Source organism: Lathyrus oleraceus, chromosome 7 (assembly GCF_024323335.1).
Source record: "Lathyrus oleraceus cultivar Zhongwan6 chromosome 7, CAAS_Psat_ZW6_1.0, whole genome shotgun sequence".
In the NCBI taxonomy this organism is placed as follows: Eukaryota; Viridiplantae; Streptophyta; class Magnoliopsida; order Fabales; family Fabaceae; genus Lathyrus; species Lathyrus oleraceus.
In genome coordinates, this window is record NC_066585.1 from 94,158,631 (window position 1) to 94,180,628 (window position 21,998).

At 33.8% G+C, this 21,998-nt stretch overlaps 2 protein-coding genes across 5 annotated transcripts; one reads left to right on the forward strand and one right to left on the reverse strand.

The window, feature by feature from the left end:
- Positions 1 to 7,070: 7,070 nt before the first annotated feature.
- Positions 7,071 to 8,791, reverse strand: LOC127101517 (60S ribosomal protein L6-1). The gene is made up of 4 exons (XM_051038952.1): positions 8,464 to 8,791; positions 8,087 to 8,193; positions 7,425 to 7,606; positions 7,071 to 7,333 (listed from the first exon to the last, which is right to left on the reverse strand). The coding sequence occupies exons 1-4, from the start codon at positions 8,718 to 8,720 to the stop codon at positions 7,178 to 7,180; spliced, it is 702 nt and encodes a 233-aa protein (XP_050894909.1). The 5' UTR covers positions 8,721 to 8,791; the 3' UTR covers positions 7,071 to 7,177.
- Positions 8,792 to 14,114: 5,323 nt separating this feature from the next.
- Positions 14,115 to 20,194, forward strand: LOC127101518 (transcription factor TFIIIB component B''). 4 transcript variants are annotated; one of them, XM_051038953.1, is made up of 16 exons: positions 14,115 to 14,451; positions 14,548 to 14,754; positions 14,914 to 15,170; positions 15,258 to 15,324; positions 15,403 to 15,477; positions 15,621 to 15,703; positions 15,782 to 15,848; positions 16,020 to 16,111; positions 16,211 to 16,384; positions 16,486 to 16,948; positions 17,038 to 17,132; positions 17,235 to 17,278; positions 18,933 to 19,134; positions 19,283 to 19,427; positions 19,587 to 19,720; positions 19,901 to 20,194. In XM_051038953.1, the coding sequence occupies exons 1-16, from the start codon at positions 14,406 to 14,408 to the stop codon at positions 20,036 to 20,038; spliced, it is 2,289 nt and encodes a 762-aa protein (XP_050894910.1). In that variant the 5' UTR covers positions 14,115 to 14,405; the 3' UTR covers positions 20,039 to 20,194. The 4 variants fall into 4 exon arrangements, with proteins under 4 accessions (XP_050894910.1, XP_050894911.1, XP_050894912.1 ...); XM_051038954.1 differs by having other exon boundaries at positions 14,914 to 15,161; XM_051038955.1 differs by having other exon boundaries at positions 14,116 to 14,451; positions 14,935 to 15,170.
- The last annotated feature ends 1,804 nt before the right edge of the window (positions 20,195 to 21,998 follow it).

Sequence of the window (21,998 nt, forward strand, 5' to 3'; positions counted from 1 at the left end):
GGATACTAACACAATTTGTTTTTTAAGTAATAAAATCTTTAAATTAATCATGAATTTTGAATACCACAATTCCCCTCCCCTCTTATATTTGGAGTCATTTGTCCAACACTATTGAATTTATGTGCCTGGTGTTGGAAATGTTTGATATATTATGGGCTAAGTTTATTTGTTTTGAACATTCATTTTAATCCTATCATCCTAGCTTAGTAGTCATCCTTAAGAATACGCTACCTTTTGCAAATTTCACGAGTCTTCTCTAACTATCAACATAACTCTTTTGTCTATTATGAATAATCTTCCTTTCTTCTTGAATTTTTTGTATCGTCTTTATGAGATCTTGAATAATATATGGTTGAAAAGGTGTTTTGCCTTCGAGTTTTGACTGACACAATGAGGTTCAAGACTTCCTTCCATACAATAATTCATAAGGAGCCATGTACAATATGATGTAATAACTATTTTTTAAGGATTGTTCCAACTACTTTCACCTTTTAAGTTATAAGCCCGAAGTATGTCTTCTAATGTCTAAATAGTCATCTTCGTCTGACTATAAGTTAGAGTGATTTGATATACTAAGATTAAATTTTGTTCTGAGATCTTGTTAAAAAGCTCTCCTAAACCTTGAAATAAATTTTTAGTCTCAATCTAATAGAACATTAATGGGTACCCATGTAGTCTTATTATTCCCACTATGAACAATTCAGTTAACTTAGCTAAAGTGTAAGGGAACTTTATTGATAAAGAGTATGATCAACTAAACTGAGTCGTGACCCTGCTAAGTATGGGACGTTTTACTTCGTATCCTTACAATTATACACATACCCCTATAATATAGTTTTTAGAACCAAAATACCCTCGTATAAATAGGGTATATTTTCCAAAAATTGAACTTTTTTTCATTTTCGCTTTAAGACTTTCGGGTCAGCATGGAACACTAAGAGTAAGTCTTCAGATTCACAAAACATATACCGGAACACTTTCCAGAAGACTTTCGGTTCGCTGCAATTTTTGGGCGTTGAACCGGAACTCTTTAAGAAAGACTTCCGGTTTGGAAGAGTATTTACCGGAACTCTTTGTAAAAGACTTCCGATTTTCATTCATTTAACCAGAAGTCTTATGGAAAGTGTTATGGAACTCAGCCTATGTTTTCACACACCGGAACTCTTTTTAGAAGTGTTCCGGTGCATTTTTTAAATAAAAAAATTTATAATATTTTTTTTGTAGTGGTTCGAATACGAGGTGTCGACGGTAGGATTCCAGACCGTAGTTTAGGATGGGGCGTATCTACATTTGCAGTAGAGTCAGTTGGCTATCCAGGAGGGTCGTACGATACGTCTCTTTTGGTAAATTACGAGCATCATGTTGCTCGCCATTTATGGTTTGGTGAGGTAAATAAATGACGTATATTTGAAATTGAATAATATTTGAATATTTTATATTGTGTTTTATAATATGTGTTTTAATTGTTTTCAGGAAAGAGGTATGAAGAAAGAGTTAAAAGTTGCTGGACACGGACTTAAGCTGACATTGAGGGTTCCACTAGCTCTTCCACAACAGGTGGAGAGTTGGATTTCTAGGTCTGGGTTATCTTCACTTTAGAGAACTAGTTTGAACAAGATAGACACAAATCTGATATCCGCATTTGTGGAAAGATGGCATCTGGAGACATCTTCATTTCACATGCCATTTGGTGAAATGAGCATTACTTTGGATGACATCTCATGTCTGCTTCACTTGCCTATCAGGGGTGTGTTCTGGAGTCCTCAGGATGTCACTGAAGAGGTTACTGTTGAACTTGTTGTTGAATACTTAGGAGTGTCACATAGTGAGGCACAATCACATGTTCGTAGCTGCAGGGGTTCTTATTACAAATTGGAGTGGTTATACGATTTATTCATACAACATAGAGTTGTTTCTAGCTGTGCATATGTGACTATAGCATATTTGTTGATGTTGGTGGGTTCCATAATTTTTGTCGACAAGACCTTTACACTTGTCGAGGCACGATATCTCTTACTGTTTATGGACTTAGATAGATGTTCGGGATATAGTTGGGGAGCAACTGCATTGGTTACTCTATACAGATACCTTGGAGATACGTCCATGTTCAGTTGCAAGCAGCTCGGTGGATATCCTACTCTCCTACAGGTATATAATTTAATGTTGTTTATTAAGTGTTGGATTCATTTTATAAAGTATGTTAATTTAATTTATTTTGTTTATTATGTTTTTATGTTTTTATGTTTTCATTTTTATATTGTACAAGGGGCGTTTGTAATGGGGTGACACAGTTGTTTCATACTTTCCTGACAAATGTTTACGTCAGTTCGGGTACAAGCAATATGTTCCATCCCCGCCTCTTGATTGTATAATGGCTAATGATATTTATGTTGATTGGATTGGTTACCATCAGAGCGTTCTTGATATGATTCGTCCAACTACCTTGGCCACCACTCCATCTGATATAGAAGATAGATATCTGGAGTGGTATTATTGTGTTTCGCATCCACGTTTGGTCCCTCCTCATCGTGACGAACCAAGAGAGGTTTCAGTTCCTGTTTACGGTGCAAGATCATCTGATCCTAATCGGGCTCGTGTATCTACATTGATTCATCGTTATCTGAGACAGGTTAATGTCGAAGAGGAAGATCTGTAGTTTGCTGATTTGTTTGAAGTTTTGCATATTTCTCGTTCACATTGATTTATGTATTAACTTTTAGAACTGAATGTAATAAAATAGACATAATATAATATTCATGTTTTGATTACATATTCATGTTTTGATTACATATTCATGTTTTGATAACATATTCATGCTAATATAGGCGTAAGTAATTGCCAATATTGTAGACGTCCTGCAAATCCTAACATCCAAGACGTTGCTACTTGACAATGAAACATCTTCCAATCTAATGTGACCGGTGGCAACGAAAACCCCTCTTTCATGTTAACCTGATAACAATAAGTAAAACATATATTTAATAAAGTGAAATACTTAAAACAGTAAGTCATATAAAATAAAATACGTACCTGAACCCAATGATTTTGGTTAACAAAACCAGTGCAATAAATGGAGACATTTGGTGAATGCGAACTTGTCATAGGAAATAAAGTCATGCACGGATTGCCGAAATAGACAAGTACAACATTATAGCGATTCGCTATCAAGTAACCCATATCTGGTAGAGTCAACCATTTTTCTAGTGGTTGTGAACCAAAGGATTCTATCATCAAAGATTCTCTCACTTCTGTCAACCGATTAAAAAATAACTTGTCATACAAAGTTGACATATCCTTGTCTATTATTTCCAACCCCAAGTCTTGGCAAACCATTGACCAACCATCCTCACCATATCCATGCAATGATGCAATGACTCTAAATCCACAATTACGATCGGATACAACATTAACTACATCTTCAATGTATGACCTAATATGATTAGGAAATTGAATAGTGAAATGTTTCTTTGATTGTGGTTGCTTCTTTGATAATTTTAACTTCTTCGAAGTCTGTGATGGTTGAGATTGTCTATCTGAAGATTGAGATGCCTTATCAACATACTCATGATACGAAGGGTCCCTATAAACATCATATCCTGCTAATTTTTTTCCTTTCTTCTTCACTCCTCCTTTGGTTTTTAATTTCTCGGATGGTGGACACAATTGAGTCATTGTGGGGTATGCAAGTTCACAAATCCTACTCTTTAATTCCCTTTTCCCAATAACATCTAATGACCTAAACCGTTTCCACAATTCATTTATTGCACAAGTCATATCCACCTTTGTTCCATCATCTGCACCTACCTCTAACTCAACTTCCATAGTTAGTTTCCTCCAATGAACATGAACAGTATCTATGGGTATCAGTATACCACCTAGTGCATATCTTCCTAACTCACAAGCACAAGGTAACCCATAATATGTTCTAAGAGTACAACCACATATTTGTCTGTTAGTTCCAACATAATCAACTCTCAATAACTCTTCAGCAATACGTCTCAAAGCAGCTCGAGACACTGAACCACGCAAATTACCATAAAATGGACTTATGTGCGCGTGCTAAACTTCGTAAAAACTTTTTTGAAAAGAAGCTCTAATGTTGCCCAGTTGTAACCCAAGTTGTTATTCATAGCTTCCCAACATTTGACCATGTCACCTATACTGTTTCCTAACACCTGCTTTAACTTCCAATGAGCAAATTCAACCTTAAAAATAACATATTGAAAATATTAAAATATCACATAAAAAATACATAGTAAAAATTATAACATGTACCGATTAGTCGTCATGTTATCTAAATGTAGCACTCGATTAATCCATGCTCCAACAAATCTCTGTCTATGTGGAGTCAACCATGTGCCTTTCACATAATTAATAAATCCACTATAATCAACACATGTCTGCTCAAGTTGATGCAACCGTTGACCATACTCAACCTCATCACTAGCCCAAACAATTTGTGTTTATCGTCTTTTGCATGTCATTCACCGCATATTGTTTGCATTTTGTACCAACGTTTTTGTTAATGTGAAATCTACATAGCAAATTAATCGACCTGGGAAACACAATTTCAATTGTTTTCATCAAAGCAAGATCTCTATCTGTCAAAATCACTTGTGGACACAAATCTTTCTTCACAAACAATTCTTTAAGTTTCTCCAATACCCAGCAAAAATTCTCTGTCAGCCCAGACTCCATATACGCAAATGCGACAGCAAAAGTCAACTCGGTTGATGTCATGCCAACAATTTCAAACAAAGATTGTCTTTATTTGTTTGTCTTGTAAGTGTTATCCATAACAAACATAATAGGAAAAATATTCAACAACTTAACTGAATCAGGATGGACCCAAAATATCTCTCTCACAACTTCCGAGTCATCCATTTTTCTACTCCAATACACATAGTCTGGATCCTCAATAAGCTTAAACAAATGTTGTATCTCACTTCTAGGACATCTTATCTTTTTTTCTATCATACTCTTATGCTTATATATTTGCGTAATCCGAGTGACATTCTCTGGATCTCGGTCTTGCAAGAAAAGTAATATGTGTCTAGGTGGTACATGTCTCTTTGTCAAATAAGTGACATGTTGCTTCTCATCTGTGGTCAACCTACCAACAAAGGAATAACCTTCTAATCTATCAGATAAACCATGATTATGGACCCCATATTTTACATTAATCTTCCAACGAGACCCATCTTTCGCCGGAATCGACCTGATTTTAAATGGGCATCCACATTTCTTAGACGCACTTTGGGTTCCACTATCAGTATCCTTGTGTTTCCCACCTTTATCACAATCAAATATTAATTTGTTATTTCTCCCCTCTTGTCTGTTTCAGTATCTAAACGAGTGATAATAACGATTACTTTATTATCGATTTCAACCTCTTTAATCCATCAGATCACCTCTTCTCGTGTACCAAATCTTTGAATCGTTAAAAACGAATCAGAAGTATCTACACATATTTGGAGAAGATTTTTCATTCCTGCACAATAAAAATAAATAAATAAAAAGTCACAAAAAATTAAAAATGCAAACGGGAAGTCTTCAACGAAGAGTTCCGAAATACATAAATATAATATCGGAAGTCTTCAAGGAAGAGTTCCGGTTTATGTCACTTTGTTAATCGGAACACATATGATAAGTGCTCATGAATGTTTTTTTTTCTTCAAAAAGAATCGGAACTCTTAAGATAACTTTTCCGGTATACTGTTTGCAGTGTTTCGGATATCTTTCACAAAGTCTTCCGGTTTGAAAAATATATATATACCAGATGTCTTTTTCAAGGAGTTCCAGTACGAGGGTGGAAAGTGTGATTTTCGGAAGTCTTAATTAAATGGTTAAAAATGAAATGGTAAATTGGTTAAAAACAATTAAGAATAAAATTGGTATTTTAAAAAACTGTAGGGATATTAATATAAAAATAGGGGTATGAAGTAAAATTTCCCTAAGTGTGGGGTAAACATACTACAAAGCCCATGGCTATCTTCTTCCACTTCCATATTAGTATTTCAAGTGGTTGCAGCGTACTAATCAATCTCTTATGTTCTAACTTAACTTGTTGGCATACAAATTTCAGCAATATCCATCTTCATTCCTTGCTAACAGTTATCTATTTTCAAATTATGGTACATTATAATGGATATGAGATGTACAGAAAAACTTACGTCTCCTCTAAAATTTGTTGTTTCTTATTGTTTCTTAAGGTGGTAATAATTGGGCACGCAAAGTCTACCTTCCAGTAAGAGTACTCTGTTGTATGACACGTTTAGGCTTTGACCAATTTGAATTTTCATGTCACAAGAAATCTCTATTTGACTTTTGCGGCCATTTTAAAATTCATCATTTTGAAACAAGTACAGAGTTGCAATTAGTTGAAACCTTAAATACTTCAGGTTCCATTTACTTCTGTTCATCTCCTTAGCATGTATGGGCATTCGTTTGAGTGAGAATTTGTTCACCCAACCATGTTTTCTAGCAGTACACCATGTTTTCTACAAGATACAAAAGTGTAGCCTCCATGTTAAAACAGTTCTCCGCCACAATACTAGGGAATGTGGCTACAAGTTCTTATTAAGACACCATTCCCTGCCACATGCTAAGTAATGTGGCTGCAAAACCAAACATATGCTTAATCTAGTTATCATTAAGGCACTACCACATCAAAAGCACATGGAATATATCATTTTCTAGCAGTACACCATGATTTCCACAAGTTACAAAAGTGTAGACTCCATGTCAAAACAGTTCTCTGCCACAACTAGGGAATGTGGCTGCAAAATAAAACATGTGCTTAATCTGGTTCTTATTAAGACACTATTCTCTGCCACAATACTAAGAAATGTGGTAGCAAAACCAAACATATGCTTAATCTAGTTCTTATTAAGGCACTACCTCATCAAAAGCACATGGAGTATATGATTTTTAGCAGACTAGTAAAGGTGAACCCTCCATCTGCTGAGTCATGCATAGATGATGGACTCATAATATAACTAAAATTCATAAAAATCAATAGAGTTCATGACAGCAAAAATGTAGGATGGAATAGCTCCAGAAAAATTCAGTTTCTCATCAAAATTAGAATCTTAAATTAAAAAAAGAGCAACTATCTGAACCAAGTTCCATTAAAAAAAATATAACAACAAAGCATAACATCACTATTTCATCCAGCCTAAAAGACTAGCTCATGTGGCTTCACGCCAGCCTTGAGAGAAAACCTAGCACCTAGATAAGTCTTCAAATCCGGGACACTCTCAATCGCTTTAATCAATGCAGCATCAACAGTTTTCTGTTCATCTTTCTTCTCCTGAGGTAAAACTTTTTTCTCCTGCATTCAAAAGTAAAAGACAGATATCAGCCCACAATAAGCATAACAAGACAAATAAGCATAAACAGAATATGAAGAATGAAAACTCCACCTCTTTGTCTGACTCAAAGAATTCGCCTTCTCCTTTGCTCTTCTTTTTCTTGGCGTCCTTTGAAAAATACTTATCGTCAAAGTTGCTCACATTGACAGCGGAGATATCCACTTTGGTGGATGTGCCAATCACATAAGACTGATTCACACGTCTCAAGGGAACCCCATTAATTTTGAAGGGACCTGAGAATTGAGATGAAGGTAAGAAAAACAATTGAGGTATTAAAAAGAGATCTACACTATTTGATACCTGATACTGGATATCAATGTCTATATCTCTCTCCTACTTGTTGGAATTTCAAAAATACACTAATACATTTTAAAATAACAAATGAACACATTTAAGACAGCAATTTTTGATGTCCATATATAATTTCTCTTAAAAAAAAAGGTCTTGAATCCTCCAATTTGGATATCACTTGCTATACAAGTATAGCCTAAGAACATACTCACAGATATAACAATAAGCATTACAGTACACATGTAATAGAGATAGAATTAATCAAAAAAGATGACATCTTCTAAATTTAAATACATGTAAAAAGTAAAACTAAATATTAAATTGATAGGGAAAACAAAAAAATACAGCTAAAAGAAACATTATAAAAACTATATGGAATTGCATATGAGCAACAAAGAGTAAATGAATTAACAACAAATTACCAGTTACAAGAAGCAATCCAGAAGGAAGCTGCTTCAGAAACACAACCCTCTTTCCCTTGAATCTTCCAGCAAGAAGAATCAGCACTGTTCCTGGGGTAATGCTGGCCCTGAAGACAAAATAAACATCCAAATCAAAACCATGTACATAGAACTAGATAAAAAAGAACAATAACGATGGTAAAAACAAGTCATTTCATCATTTTTCAATCTGCAGCTAGTAATCAGTAATTAGAATCAACAACAAATTAATCCAGATCTCAATTAACTCAAAAGATAGCATATAATTAAATCGAACTAAAAATGGAATACAAAGCACAAACTCTATTAAAACCTAAAAATAAAAATAAGAAAAGGAGAGATTCATGATGAAAGGTAACCTGAGCTTGGTAGGTTTAGGCTTATGCTTGTTAAGAAGGGGTTTCTTAACATCATCAGCAGGGTAAAATTTGGGTGGTTTCTCAGCAGGGGTTTCAGGCTTAGGTTTGGGATCATGGCGAGGTAAAACGCCGCCGTTTTTGGCCTTAATAGCCCAAATACCTCTCTTGTGGTACATCTGAGACTTTGAGAATTTTCCAATTCCCCTGATCAAATCAGGGTTTCTGCTAACCCTAGGTGCTCTCTCCTTCGGCGCCATTGCTGCTGCGAAATGCAAACCCTAGTTTCTGTCTCAGAGGTAATGAGAGTGAGGAAGAAACCGGTTGTGATATGTCGAACTAAATCTATGTAATGTATTGGGCCTTGAATTCATCAAACCGAATCACTGACTTAGGCCCACGGCCCATTTTTATCTATTTATAGATCCAAGCCCAGTTCATTGTTTCAATTATTTGTACTCAAGTAATAGGTTATATATAAAATACGTTATCTTATTTTAAGTTAATTGTATTATTATTTAATGTGTTTTTTTGTTTTTGTTATTTGTCATATGCTAGTTGGGATGAAATATTGGCTAGAAAAAGGATCATGTAATAGTTGTTGATTAGTTGAAAAAGTATTATTGAATCACTTGTTGAAAAAGAATTAAAATAGAAAAATTATTAGATGGTAAAGAGTTATCGGAAAGTTCACCTATAACTTAATCTGCTTTGCTTTTATATTCGGTAGAAGCATGTTTGAAGGAGTGCTTGTGGTTAATGAATTTGTTGATTACGCAATAAGGTATAAGAAGGAATTACTTACTTTAAGGTTGACTTTGAAAAGGTGTTTAACTTGATATCTTGGGAATATCTTTTCTTTGTTCTGAAAAACGTGAAATTCGAGAAAAAATGGATTATCTAGATGCGAGCTTGTGTATGTTCTAACTATATTTCAGTTATGATTAATGAAAATTCAACCATTGAATTTCAAGCTAAGAGAGGGTTGTGTCAAGGTGATCATCTCTCACTATTTATCTACCTGATTGTTGCGAAAGAGTTGTTGGTCTAATGTGTAATGCTTGCGCATTAGATTGTTTTCATTTTTTGAAATTTTCGGAGGAACTTCAGTTCAACTTATTACAATTCGCTTATGACATCATTTCATTGGGAAAAGTTGTTTGGGGCAATTAAATTGGTGCTTCTATATTTTGAAATCGCTTAAGGACTACGTGTTAACTTTTACAAGAGTAAAATCATTGGTTTTAATGTAGATGTTGACTTCTTATAAGCAAGTCCCACCTTCCTTGCTTGTAGAATCAATGTCTCCCCGTTCACCTTCCTTAGGATTCAAGTAGGTGTGAACCTCATAAGGTGCTCTTCATGGGAGTCTATTTTGCAAAGATGTGTAATAGACTTTTATCATGGAGAAGTAAAAGGTTATCTCTTTGTGGTCGGGTAACCCTTATTTACTCAGTTCTCAATTCAATCCCATTTTCTACTTTTTATTCTATGAAACTCTTATGGAATTTATTCAATATTTGATCAAGATCCATATGGTGTTTGTGTGGCAAGGTAAAAAGAACAAGAAAACAATTAACTGGGTAGCATGGTCCACCATTTACAAACCAAAAATTGAAGGAGGAATATAGGTGAAGCATTGTGAATTGTTCAACATTTCATCGTTGGTTAAATGGGCTTGGAGCATTCTATCAAATTCGGATTCTAAATGGAATAGGTGTTGGATGTTCAAATATTGCAATACAAAATGCTTCCTGCTCGCTACCTATTGGTTTGTTAACATCATTAAATCGTCTATATGGTGGAGGGATTTAAGACTATCAATGGGAGCTAGGGGAGTTGAACATAACTGGTTTAGTGACAACATATCATGCAAATTGGGCAATGAATCGTGTATACATTTTTTGAAGCATAAGTGGTTGGGATATTCGCCTCTTAACCTATTATAGTTAGCTTTGTTTGAGAACCCTGATTGATCAACTTATGGGTTTTAGGATTACCGTCAAACATACTTTTCTCAATGGATCCAGATATTCCAAAATTATTTTTATCGATTCTTTAATTTTATACATGCTTGATTTCCGTACCTAAATTATATATCATAATTTCTTGAGTATGTATGTTTTGATTAATTCGGTGTTAATCTAATTTCAACGTTATATTCCTACCCTTTAAGCCTTGAAATAAAAATAGAAGAATAATGTGTAAATATGATTCATAGGAATAAAAAAATTCCTTCAAATAATTTTATAAGACTTGAGTCAAACATGAGAACATTGCATCCCCCTAGTGATATTCTCAAGAATTCATCTTCTTCCAAACTTTGAAACAAACACACCCGAGAATCATTATCTCCTATCAACAAAATGTATTTACACAAATTATACTGATAAGAACAACGCCAAAAATTAAAATAACAACATAACTAATAGTAAACATTGTCAACAAAAAAAATTGTTGCACAACCAACAAATACTAAAGTTTCTTTCTATTCGCGTGATCACACTAGCAAATCACAACAACAAAAAATATTTTTTTCAAAAATATATGGGAAGATACATGTTGTTGAATTATAACAAAAATATATATTTTTTTCCAACATATATAGGAAGATACATGTTGATGATGTATTTGCTAAATAATTTTTTGTCTGTAAGAATAAATGGGCAATCCTTCTCCAAGTATGCGACATTCCCGAATAATGATGTCGTGAGTCTTCTTCAAATCAAAACGTATATTAAACATAAACACGATAACAAATATTCACCATTTTTTCATTGTTATTCTCTTATATGTGTGCTAAAATGCATTCCATTGCAAACTCAAACTCCTATAATCTCTTATCAACCAAACTCTTCCAGTCGTCAAGTCCTTTTAATATGCTATTGTCGCACTCTATAAGGAAAAAGGCTTACCCGACAAGCTCCTAACACGAGTAACCTCCTTTCATAAACGATCCCCTTCTTCATTCACTTTTTCATTCTTTCACTTCCATCAATTCCTTAATGTGGCTCGCAAAAAGGGTTTTGAGGTAACCTTCGAGCTCGATCTGTAAGAAGAGGCATGACAACGGGAGCGGGCCGGGGACGGTTTTTACCTCCTCCAAAACCCAAACCCGAATCCCCAAACAATCCTCGTTCCCCGCCCCAAACCCAAATGGAGATGGAGAATCAAAACCCAAACCTGTCCTAAACGGGTTCGGGTTGGGTTCGGGTATCCCCACTCTGCCACCATTCATTTAGTGAAATCAAATTTTTTAATAGAAATATTTATTTTTTCCAAAATAAAATTACATTACAAATAATAAAATAAAACAATCTAAAAAAATTTCATACATACATTTAAAATATCTTAAATAATAAATTCAAATTAAAATATCAAAACATTAACCACATATTTAATATTCTAAATTATCAAAAAATAATAATAATGTACATAATAAAATAAACGGGACGGGATTCGTCCCCATATTTTATAATCAAGGAAAACCCAAACCCAATTAAAGCGGGTTTTCCCCGTCAACTTCGGGACGGGTTCGGGTGGGTACCCGCGGATACAGGTTATGTCGCCATGCCTAGAAGACACCATAACATTCTAGATTAACTTTGGCGTTAAATCATGGCCTTCAATGATACGTGGTCCTTAGAAGAAAACAAAGGCTTCACGCACGTCTGCCCACCGAAAGAAATTGAGTGAAACAACAACAATATCACATGAATAAAAAGAAAAAATTATCGGGATTGACTTTACATTTAGTGGTCAAACACTCAACCTTATCATGGTGGAGAGAGCCACGATCAAGGTGGAACTTTAGAATGAAATTGGATTGACGATGACGTAGATTTCGCTCTCTGGATGGCAGTTAACACTATTGTTAGAGTGGAATTCAAGTTTCTAGCGACGGTAAACCATGCATGGAGTACAACTAGTGTGTGGTAGTAGATGATTGAAATTAGCGTTGTGGTTGGAGCAAAAAGTCTTCTCTATGGTGAAGCGATTAACCGGGAATAACGAAACCCTAGTTAAAGCGAAAAGTCTTCTTTGTGGTTGGAACTAGAATGTGTTGCATGTGAATTTTTTGGGTTCATATTAGCGACCGAAATAGATATTGAATTTCAATCTCTATATAAATAAAAAAATAATAAAATAATTAATGACATAAACAATATATATTCCCTCCCACATTATTTATAAACAAAAGTTTTATAAATTTGTTGACCTTAATTATAAACAAATGTCAATAGTTAATACCTTTATTTCAAAATTATCCATGCATTAAATACATAATATTTCTAGTGAATAACAATTTAATTAAAAATATATTAGTAATTATGTTGTCTCTTTTATGTGAAATAAAAAAAAATGCATTTAACTATAAATGCTTAATAAATATGAAAATATATAACTTTTTATAAATCAACTCAAAGTAGTATACATCATGTATCATATGTCTATCATATCAAATTAAAATGTTGTGAAAGAAAAACTTTAAAAGATTTTTTTTAAATTAAAAACAAAAAGTCTAATATTTAATAACGAGACTCCACTATTTTATTGACAACTCGTTCATTTACTCACCACATCACTAAATTTTTTTCAAAACTTCTTTTATTTATTTATGAAAAATGTGTAACATCTCATTTATAAATTCTTTTAATTAAAACACTTTTATTTTCATATTCCATCACCTATCCCCTTCTATTCCTTTAATTAAAAATGACGTATACTTATTAATTTATTTAGGTTGCTTCTCCATTTCATATATAATATTATATACTTATACAAATTATGCATCTACACCATACATCAAAATTCAAACTATTAAATTTTTATTATATTTTCTATCGCACACTCTAATTTATTTAAAAAATTAAATTAATTAATTTTCAAATAATTCGATAAACACTATGAGAGTTGATTCAATTTTTACAAAAATAAAATTAATTAATTTTTAAATAATTCGATAAAAAATTATGAAAACTAATTTAATTCCTATAAAAGTAAAAATAATTTTATGTCTCTTATCAATTTTTTATTTCTTATAAAAATAATTCAATAAAAAATTATGAGAACTAAATTTAAAAAAAAATTGTGTCTTATGATTTTTTTTTGTAATTATAAAGATACTATTTATTTTATTTTTCTTATACTAATCATAATTTTCTTCTAACAAAATAAACTACACTATAATATTTAAAATAAAATAGTCAAATAATACTTTTAAATAAACAAACAAATCTTAAATATTCTTTTTAAAATATATTATTTATTTATTTATATATTACAAAATTTACCTCAAATATTAAATCTCATTACAATGCTAAAAAAATATTAAACAATTCTTTCAAATTTAATTATAATTTTCAAATTGAGGAACAAATATTTCAAATTATTTCTAATATATTATTTGAATTATAATTGCATATACTTATTACAAATTAATCCATAAATTTTCAATTATAATTTATAATTCACTGTCCTTTAACATATTATTGAATTGAAATAATTAAAATTTAAAGAGTAATTCAATTGAATTAAATCAACTCTAAATATTGAAAATTAATGATGAAATAAAATAAATCTTCTATAATATTATTTATACAATTGTGACGGGAAAAAGTAAGCGAACAGTTAACAATTTAAAATAAAAACCCTAAAATAAAGAAAAACTCAGCAACTCCATCAAATAAACAAATAATGCAACCGCTGCTTTGCCCTTGTATCAGAGACAAGTTGGAACTCGACTGACCGGGAAACAGTTTCACCCGCCAAAAAAGAGTCAGAAACAAATTTTCTGATTTCTCTTCCACTTTCCGGCACCACCCGCGCGGTTACAATTCCGTCGCGATAACCGCCCCTGTCAAAGCCAACTGAGTCGCATCGGTTAATTCACAACACAGGCGTTGTTGCATACAAGGGAGTATCAAAACCTAATTAACTCATTCATGGAAAATCTTTTTGATGATATTGCTCCTACTCCTACTACACGTGGTAACTCCCAATTGAGAAACGAAACCTTTTTCTTTCTTTCTCATTTCAATCTATGCATTCCTTTTGGTTCATTCTTTATACCGTATTGTTTTGTAGCTAGACCAGGTGCCAGGTTTGCGCCTAGGGCTAAACCGAAACAGCCGCCTCGAAAGAATGTATCTGCATCAAAAGATGAGAACAATGTGCACGTTGCTTCATCAACCACTCACAATGAATCAGAAGGAGTTTCACAGATTGAATCTCATAATGCAGTTACTGTAGCTTTCTCGATTGAAGAACCTATCAAGTCTGGTCTCAATAATGGTGAGTTATGTTTTCATATTATTATTTGCATGTTTGAATCCAGTAGCGGATCTTGAGGGAAAATTTTGGGTGCCGCAAACTAAAATATATGTAAAATTGGTTCAAAATTTTGTCATAAATTGTTAGTTGACGTTGTGGTTAATTTTATGTCATAGCCAGTTCACCTTGTTATTGATGTAGAGAATGAATTGAATAATGTGGCTGCCCCGTCTACTATCTCCTCAACAATAGTTAAGGTGGATGAACTGCCTCAAAACGGGGAAGGTTCATTTCTCGGTACAGACAAAAATTTGGAAGTTGATAATTCACGGGAAGTTACCTTAAACGTGGGCTTCGAAAGTGCTTCGGGCGACAACAACACTGCAATACCTGAGAGTAACAGTCATTCAAATTTTGAGTTTGGACAGGTGGGAGAGGTACAATTTTGAATTTAATGGATCTTTTTCATGTAGCTATTCTGTTTCAGATGGGGGTAGTCAACTTATGGAGGATATTCTTTCCAGGTATTGTCTGCCGAAATTGAGTTGGATCCTTTCAGCAATGTCCTCCCTGATCCTGGCACTGGGAATGGTTAGTGATATTGGTATTATTGTAAACGTACTTCAGATACCTAAAAAGATGAATCATCTGTATTTGTTTTCAATGTAGCTCGTAAGTTTCAACCCAAGGTTAAGCCACGGCCTAGAGTCAGCAATACACCAGTTATTGCTTCTGCTTCATCTGGTGAGTTACCTCGCACAAATGATAAGTGTACCTTTACCCACTTCTGTAATTCTTAGGAAAACCAATTTATCTATCAAGTTTGATAGGCATTCCATTCTCTGAAAACAATAGAAGCTTTAAAGCAGTTATTCCTTCAAATCCAGATTTCCTGAATATGACCTCAGAGGCTGTAGTTCATGATGGAACTGGAGATTTGCTTTCTAGCTTTGATAAATCAGCTGCAGAGGTAAAGTTATATTTGCCATAATTTTTTCAGTTTCATTAATTTGCTTAGTAATGATATATTTCGTACCTACACCTATAGAATGCAGATATTCTTTTGGGGCTAGAATCACTTGATGGCATTCTCAACCAAGCTGCAACTGCTACAGGCAAGTTATTAATGCTCTGCAGTCACTTCTCAGTCTCCTATTTAGCTTGCATGAGTTTCAGTTGTTTTGTATTTCCATTTATTCTCTCTCACTCGTGTTTAATTGGCTCTCGGCCAATTGTAAGTACCCGGCACTGGGATTCTTCAATAATGATTGGAAAATTGTTTGCAGGAAAACCAGATCTTAAATCTTCCAATGTGAAGGGTACAGAGGAAAATTTTGTCCTTCCAGAATATGATAACAAAAGTAGGTCGGAACCACAGGTGAAGACTATGTGATTTATTAGATATGATAAGTTCCTAATACATACTATATAAATGATTTTTTGGTATAAAAATGAGCATGATTATTATTGGTTTCAGGAAGGTGCAAACTTGAATCCTGGCTGCCCAATTGACAATGTCTATGATTATCAATCCATGAAATCTGGCACTAACCCGACATCTGAAATTCCAAGGCATGAAGTGTTGACAAATTCTTCTGATAGTCCCACATTGGCCGACTTTTTGCAGCTAGATGGTACTAGAGAGAAAGAAGTAAATATCTGTTACTATGGTTTGTCATTTTTTTCTCACTTCTTTGATTTATGCATCTGATATTGTTGATGGTTTGTCATTTTATTTGCAATCTCTCTCAGGATGCTAATGAGACAAAAATATCTCTAAAGAAGCATAAAATATCGTCTATTGCTGTTGTGGATGATGACGGTGTTAAAACCTTAAGGCAACCGAGAAAACAAGCAGTTCGTAAACCCGCTAAAACCTCATTGAATGAGGCTATTGAGGATGACGATGTCCTCAACCCTCCTTATGATGCTGATGGAGATGAACTTGAAGAAAAGGATGATGAGTACGAAGTGGATTATTCATCCAAAAAGAAAAGAGCATCAACAAGTTCTAAGAAGAAATCCGTGGCTAAAAATGGAAAAACATCTGGTAAAAGGAAGAAGGCTAATGATGATATTGAAAAGGTTACTGAAGCACCTCTTAAAATTCGAAAAACATCTGGAAAACGCAAGAAGGCTAATGATGATATCGAAAAGGTTTCTGAAGCACCTCCTAAAAAGTTCCCGCATTCATCTCGACGAAGAAAAAGATGTGGTAAACTTATCAAACTATATATTTTTTAACTTTTGTCTATGATGACTATATTTTATATGCTTACTGTGAAAGTATTTTCATTTTCATAGTGGACAAGGCTCTGCTGGATGATGAATTTCTTGATCAGCGAACATTACCTATTAGGGATATTATTTTACTTGCAGAGTATAAGGAGCGATTGGCGGTGAGTATTCTCAACTATAATTATTGTGTTGCAATGCTAGCAATTGACAGTAGGCATTAGGGTTAAATTTCACCAACTGTTTCCATTTGTTTCTTGATGTAGAAAAAGGAGGCAGCAACTTCTAAAGTATCTTCCACCAATCAAAGGTACACTACGCAGCTTATAAGTGTATTTATTGGAGTATACATAGAGTAGCTAGTAACTTAAGAAGTTTTGGTATGTATATTATTTAATAGAGTTGGTTACTTTTTTGTTAGCTTTCAGTTAGACAATTACACAGCTCTCTACATGTATTTTCTGGTCAATGTTTATCTTTTGGAAAAAGTATATGATAAGATATAATTATGCAAATTAGCGTATACCACTAAAATTTAATGCATGATTCATACATTCTCATGCTATTGAAGTAAGAGATATCTGAAATTGTTGAGAAACTAACTCAACAAAGCAAAATTATTTTATTTTTGGGTTGTTGTCCGAGAGAGATGTGAATGATTCTATGAAGTCGTTCGGAAAGTCAATGTTTACCAAATGGATTGCCATGGGTTCAAGAAGTCCATTATTCTCATCCTTTAGAAAATTGGTTCAGGTGGGTCATGGCATGGAGGGTGGTAGATGTGACCAAGGCAATAGAAACCGGTCCGGACTGGCAGGTTATTTTATTGTAACCCAAAATGTGGTCATTTTATAACACAAAAGCTAGAAACAACAAATCCTAGCTTCCTTTGTATAATGAACGGCGAGAAAGCAAGTCTACACTAACACATGTCATCACATGCTGACTTAAACGAATTGCTCTCACTCACACCTTCGTACTAAACTGTCCGATGTGGGCTTAAGAGTTAAAATATGCCAAGCTATTATGAGTAGAAAATGTATTGGGGTATAATGAGCTTAGAATGAAACATTGACAAGGTGATGTTTGCATGTTACTGTTGCTGGTAATGATGAGCTGAGAAGCATGATTAGAAAATTATGAGGTGGTGTTCCTTTACAACGATTATGTGTAATTTAGGATTAAATAAACTTTGTTGGTCATATCAATTCACTAATATTGTAGAGTTGAATTTTTAAGTGTACGGTTATGAATATCAATTCACTAATATTGTAGAGTTGAATTTTTAAGTGTACGGTTATGAATATTATGATTTTTTTTTTAATTTCGTTATATATTTTATTAAAAAACTAGAAAAATATACTTTTCTCTTCATCACTTTCTTTGCCGGTCTCGAACTGAGCACCACAGGATTAAGGTACAACCTTACAACCAAGTGGTCTCTCAGGAAACTGGCCAGAAAAATATACTTGATTATTATCAATTGTATACTCATTCTAGTCAGCCCTTTGAACCTTGAACAGGTGCTTCCACTAGTTCAATGTCGGGTCTAGATTTGATTACCTTAGATGTGATAGTATGAGAGTGTAATTACACAAACAAGTTATATATGTTTAGTTCTAAGTTAGGAACTATATTGTATAGCTGTAATAACTTCCATAACTGATGCTGTTAATTAGTTACAGCAGCCACTCTAGTCTAAACTCTAAATCTCTATCAGAAACCCAAGTCCTTTTCCTGGCAGTTTATGATGAGAGTTAGCTAGTAAAATGTTAGTGATATACATGGAAGGTCTTTCTATTTTTTGTATTCATCAAGGCACTTCACCCATTCAGACCACAACTCCCTCTCCTCAGTAGTATTGAAAAAATTCACTTCATACCATCCATTGGCTGTTGTTACTGTCACTGTTGAGTCATACAATGTCCTATATATATTTCACTTCTCAAAATGTTTATATGCAGCGACAGGGATGTTCTTCATGAGGCTGATGCTAATAATGAAGAGGAGTTTTTTGGTTCAGATGATGAATTTAGAGACCCTGATGATTATGATCAGGCAAGTGAGAAGTTTACATCAACTGCTCCCTTGTTGAATTACCAGTCTTTCATGAACAAGGCACCTAGGGCAAAATGGTCAAAGCAAGATACAGAACTGTTTTATAAGGTATTTGCATAATTCTTATAATATCTGGCTTTGTTATTTTCTCAACATCTGTTATACAAATAGTAAATTAGTAATTGTCTTTTTTGGGTTGGCAGAATGGAAGGGCTTTTCTTTTTCAATAAATTAACTATTCATTTTTTAAATACAGGCTGTTAGTTTCTGCACAGATTTTGAAATGATACAAAAACTTTTTTTCCCTGATAAAACACGCCATCAAGTTAAGCTGAAGTACAAGAACGAAGAACGGCAACATCCTTTACGGTTATCTAATGCTGTGAATAATCATGCAACAGGTTCGACTCTTCAGTTACTTTTCTGTGTCGCTCATATTCAGCGTGTTTAATCTACTTCATGGCAAGATAAAAGTTCAGAATGGTTTATTGTTCTTTATATACTCCTTGACGAGCAAATAAAACTCTAGTGAATCAATTCTATACCCTTCTCTTTTGTAGATCTTTGCCATTTTAAGCTGGTGGCTGAGAGTCTGCAACAAACTTCTAATAAGGTAGAACAAGATACAGCTAGTGATGATGCCCCAGATTTTATGCCAGGGGAGGAGGTTGAGGACCCGACACCTGGAACTAATGTATGTACTTTCCTTCCTGGCAAATACTAATGACAATTATAACTGCCAAGTCTTTCCCTCCTTATTTATAGATTGAGGATGTCCTTGATTAAATCCATACATATGTAGCTTTCTGAAGTCTAATATTTTTCCCCATAATTGACCTTGCCAATTTTCCAAACTCTTGTTATCTGAATGCAGGAAGAGGTTGCAACAACTCAGAAGGACGACATCGGAGTTAAAGATCAGGAAGATCCCATGGAAGATCAAAATCTGGGGCAATCTGATGATAGTGAGGATGAGTTGCAAAAATGGGCTCAGTATCAAAGTGCTATTTAGTGATACGAATGATATAGCCAACAATTTTGATCTCATTTTTTATATTAAAGTTTATGCAATATTTTAGCACATTGCCATTTGCTTTGGCAAATCACTTTGTCAACTTCTAATTTTTTAGTCAAGGATATTTATTGACTCTGGTCTGTCAATTAAAAATTAATGGCTGAAATTAAAACGTTTATTCAGAAAAATAATATCCAAAATAATTACTTTCACAATTCTTGTGTCATGAACTGAGGTCCCTGCAACACCAGAACACCTCCGGTTCAGATTCCACGGCGGGGCTTATACGATGCCTATTAGAACCAAGGAACTATTAACTTAATTCAATATCTTACTTTGATTCATTATCTAATAAATAGTATTAGGCAAACTATAGTTTTTGGTCCTTTAATTTTACATTGAGATCAACTGTGCTTCCTCAATTTTGTTCAAATAGTATCACATAAGTCATTTTCAATTTCTGCCCATTTGACTCAAACGACGTTTGTTTATATATGTATGGCAGCTGACGTGAATTTGATATCTCATCTTCTTCGTTCCATCAAGAGATTTTTGTCATGTTCTTCCCTCTCTTGCTAGGTTTTGACTCAAATCAATTTGGGGTTCCTCATTTGTTAGAGGTCTACACTGAAATTGGTCTTGGAGATTGAAGAAATCATCAACAATGAATTTTGGACGCTATTCGAACCAATATAATTAGAAGAGCTCTGGAAGTTTTGATTCAAATGTATACACATGCTCGAATCTCCGATGGAAACCTATATGTCATCATGGAGACATGGTTGTTCTTCGCAAGGCCTCAACTGTTACGAACTTTGGGAAATAATTTTGGGGATATCGACATTTTAAGGTAAAAAATTTTTTGAAAAATTTCTTCTTTGCTGTGTGTTTTGATATAGACCATTTGCCAATTACACATGATTCTACACAAGCTGCTTGTGAATTTTTTGATTGGTTTTATGAGGATGTGGTAGATGAGAAATATCAATTTATGAAGAAGCAAAAGATTAGGTTGGAGAAGCTAGCAAACAAACTTGATGCAACAAAAATGGAGGTAGATGGACTGAAGCTATAGTTGAGGGAACTACAAATTCAAATGAAGAAGATGGTGAAATGGGAAAAATTTAGAAGAGCATATTTTGTATTGTTTTATGTGTGTTGGTATTTAGGATGTTGTAATAAGTGTATGAGATTGAAGATAGTTTGAATCTGTTTGTATCAGTTTGAATTGCATAATGTTTGTATCAATTAATGTTTCAAGGTTGTATCAATTAATGTTTCAAGGTTGTATCAATTAATGTAAGAACATCACCTGTTAATGTTATCAATTGACATCGATTAATGTGTGTCTGGTTTACATCAGTTTATCAATTGTGTATCGGTTAATTGTGATGTAATTAATGTGTGTTGGTTTACTAATTGTGTATCCGTTAATGTGTGTCTGTCAATTGTGTCAGTTGAAACATAAGTTGGTATATATCAAAATAGATAAAAACACATAAAATAAGAAACAATTGATATATACCAAAACACATTAGTAATATATGGTGTATACCACCAATTTTCTCCATTATAAGGTAGGTACAAAACACATTACATGGGTTCAAAGCACACTGTATAGGTATAAAACACAATTGACGTATCCAAAACACACGACATAAGGATAAATGTTCAAACTTAAACTAACTTATAACTTAAACTGAGTTCAATAGACAATATGACAGACAGGCTAGATTTTCTTCTTTGATGTTGTCGCAACCTGAAAAATACAGTGTGCGAAAAAAAAAACAACCGGCGAAAGAGAATGACAGAAGAGTCGCCACCGTGCGTTATTCATCCCAAGGGAGGGAAAGGAAACGCTCGAAGTAAACCTGAAAAAGGAAAGGACAAGACGGGGTCTCGCAACCAAATCTTGGGTTCGGGAGTCGGTTATGCGAAGGGAAGGTATTAGCACCCC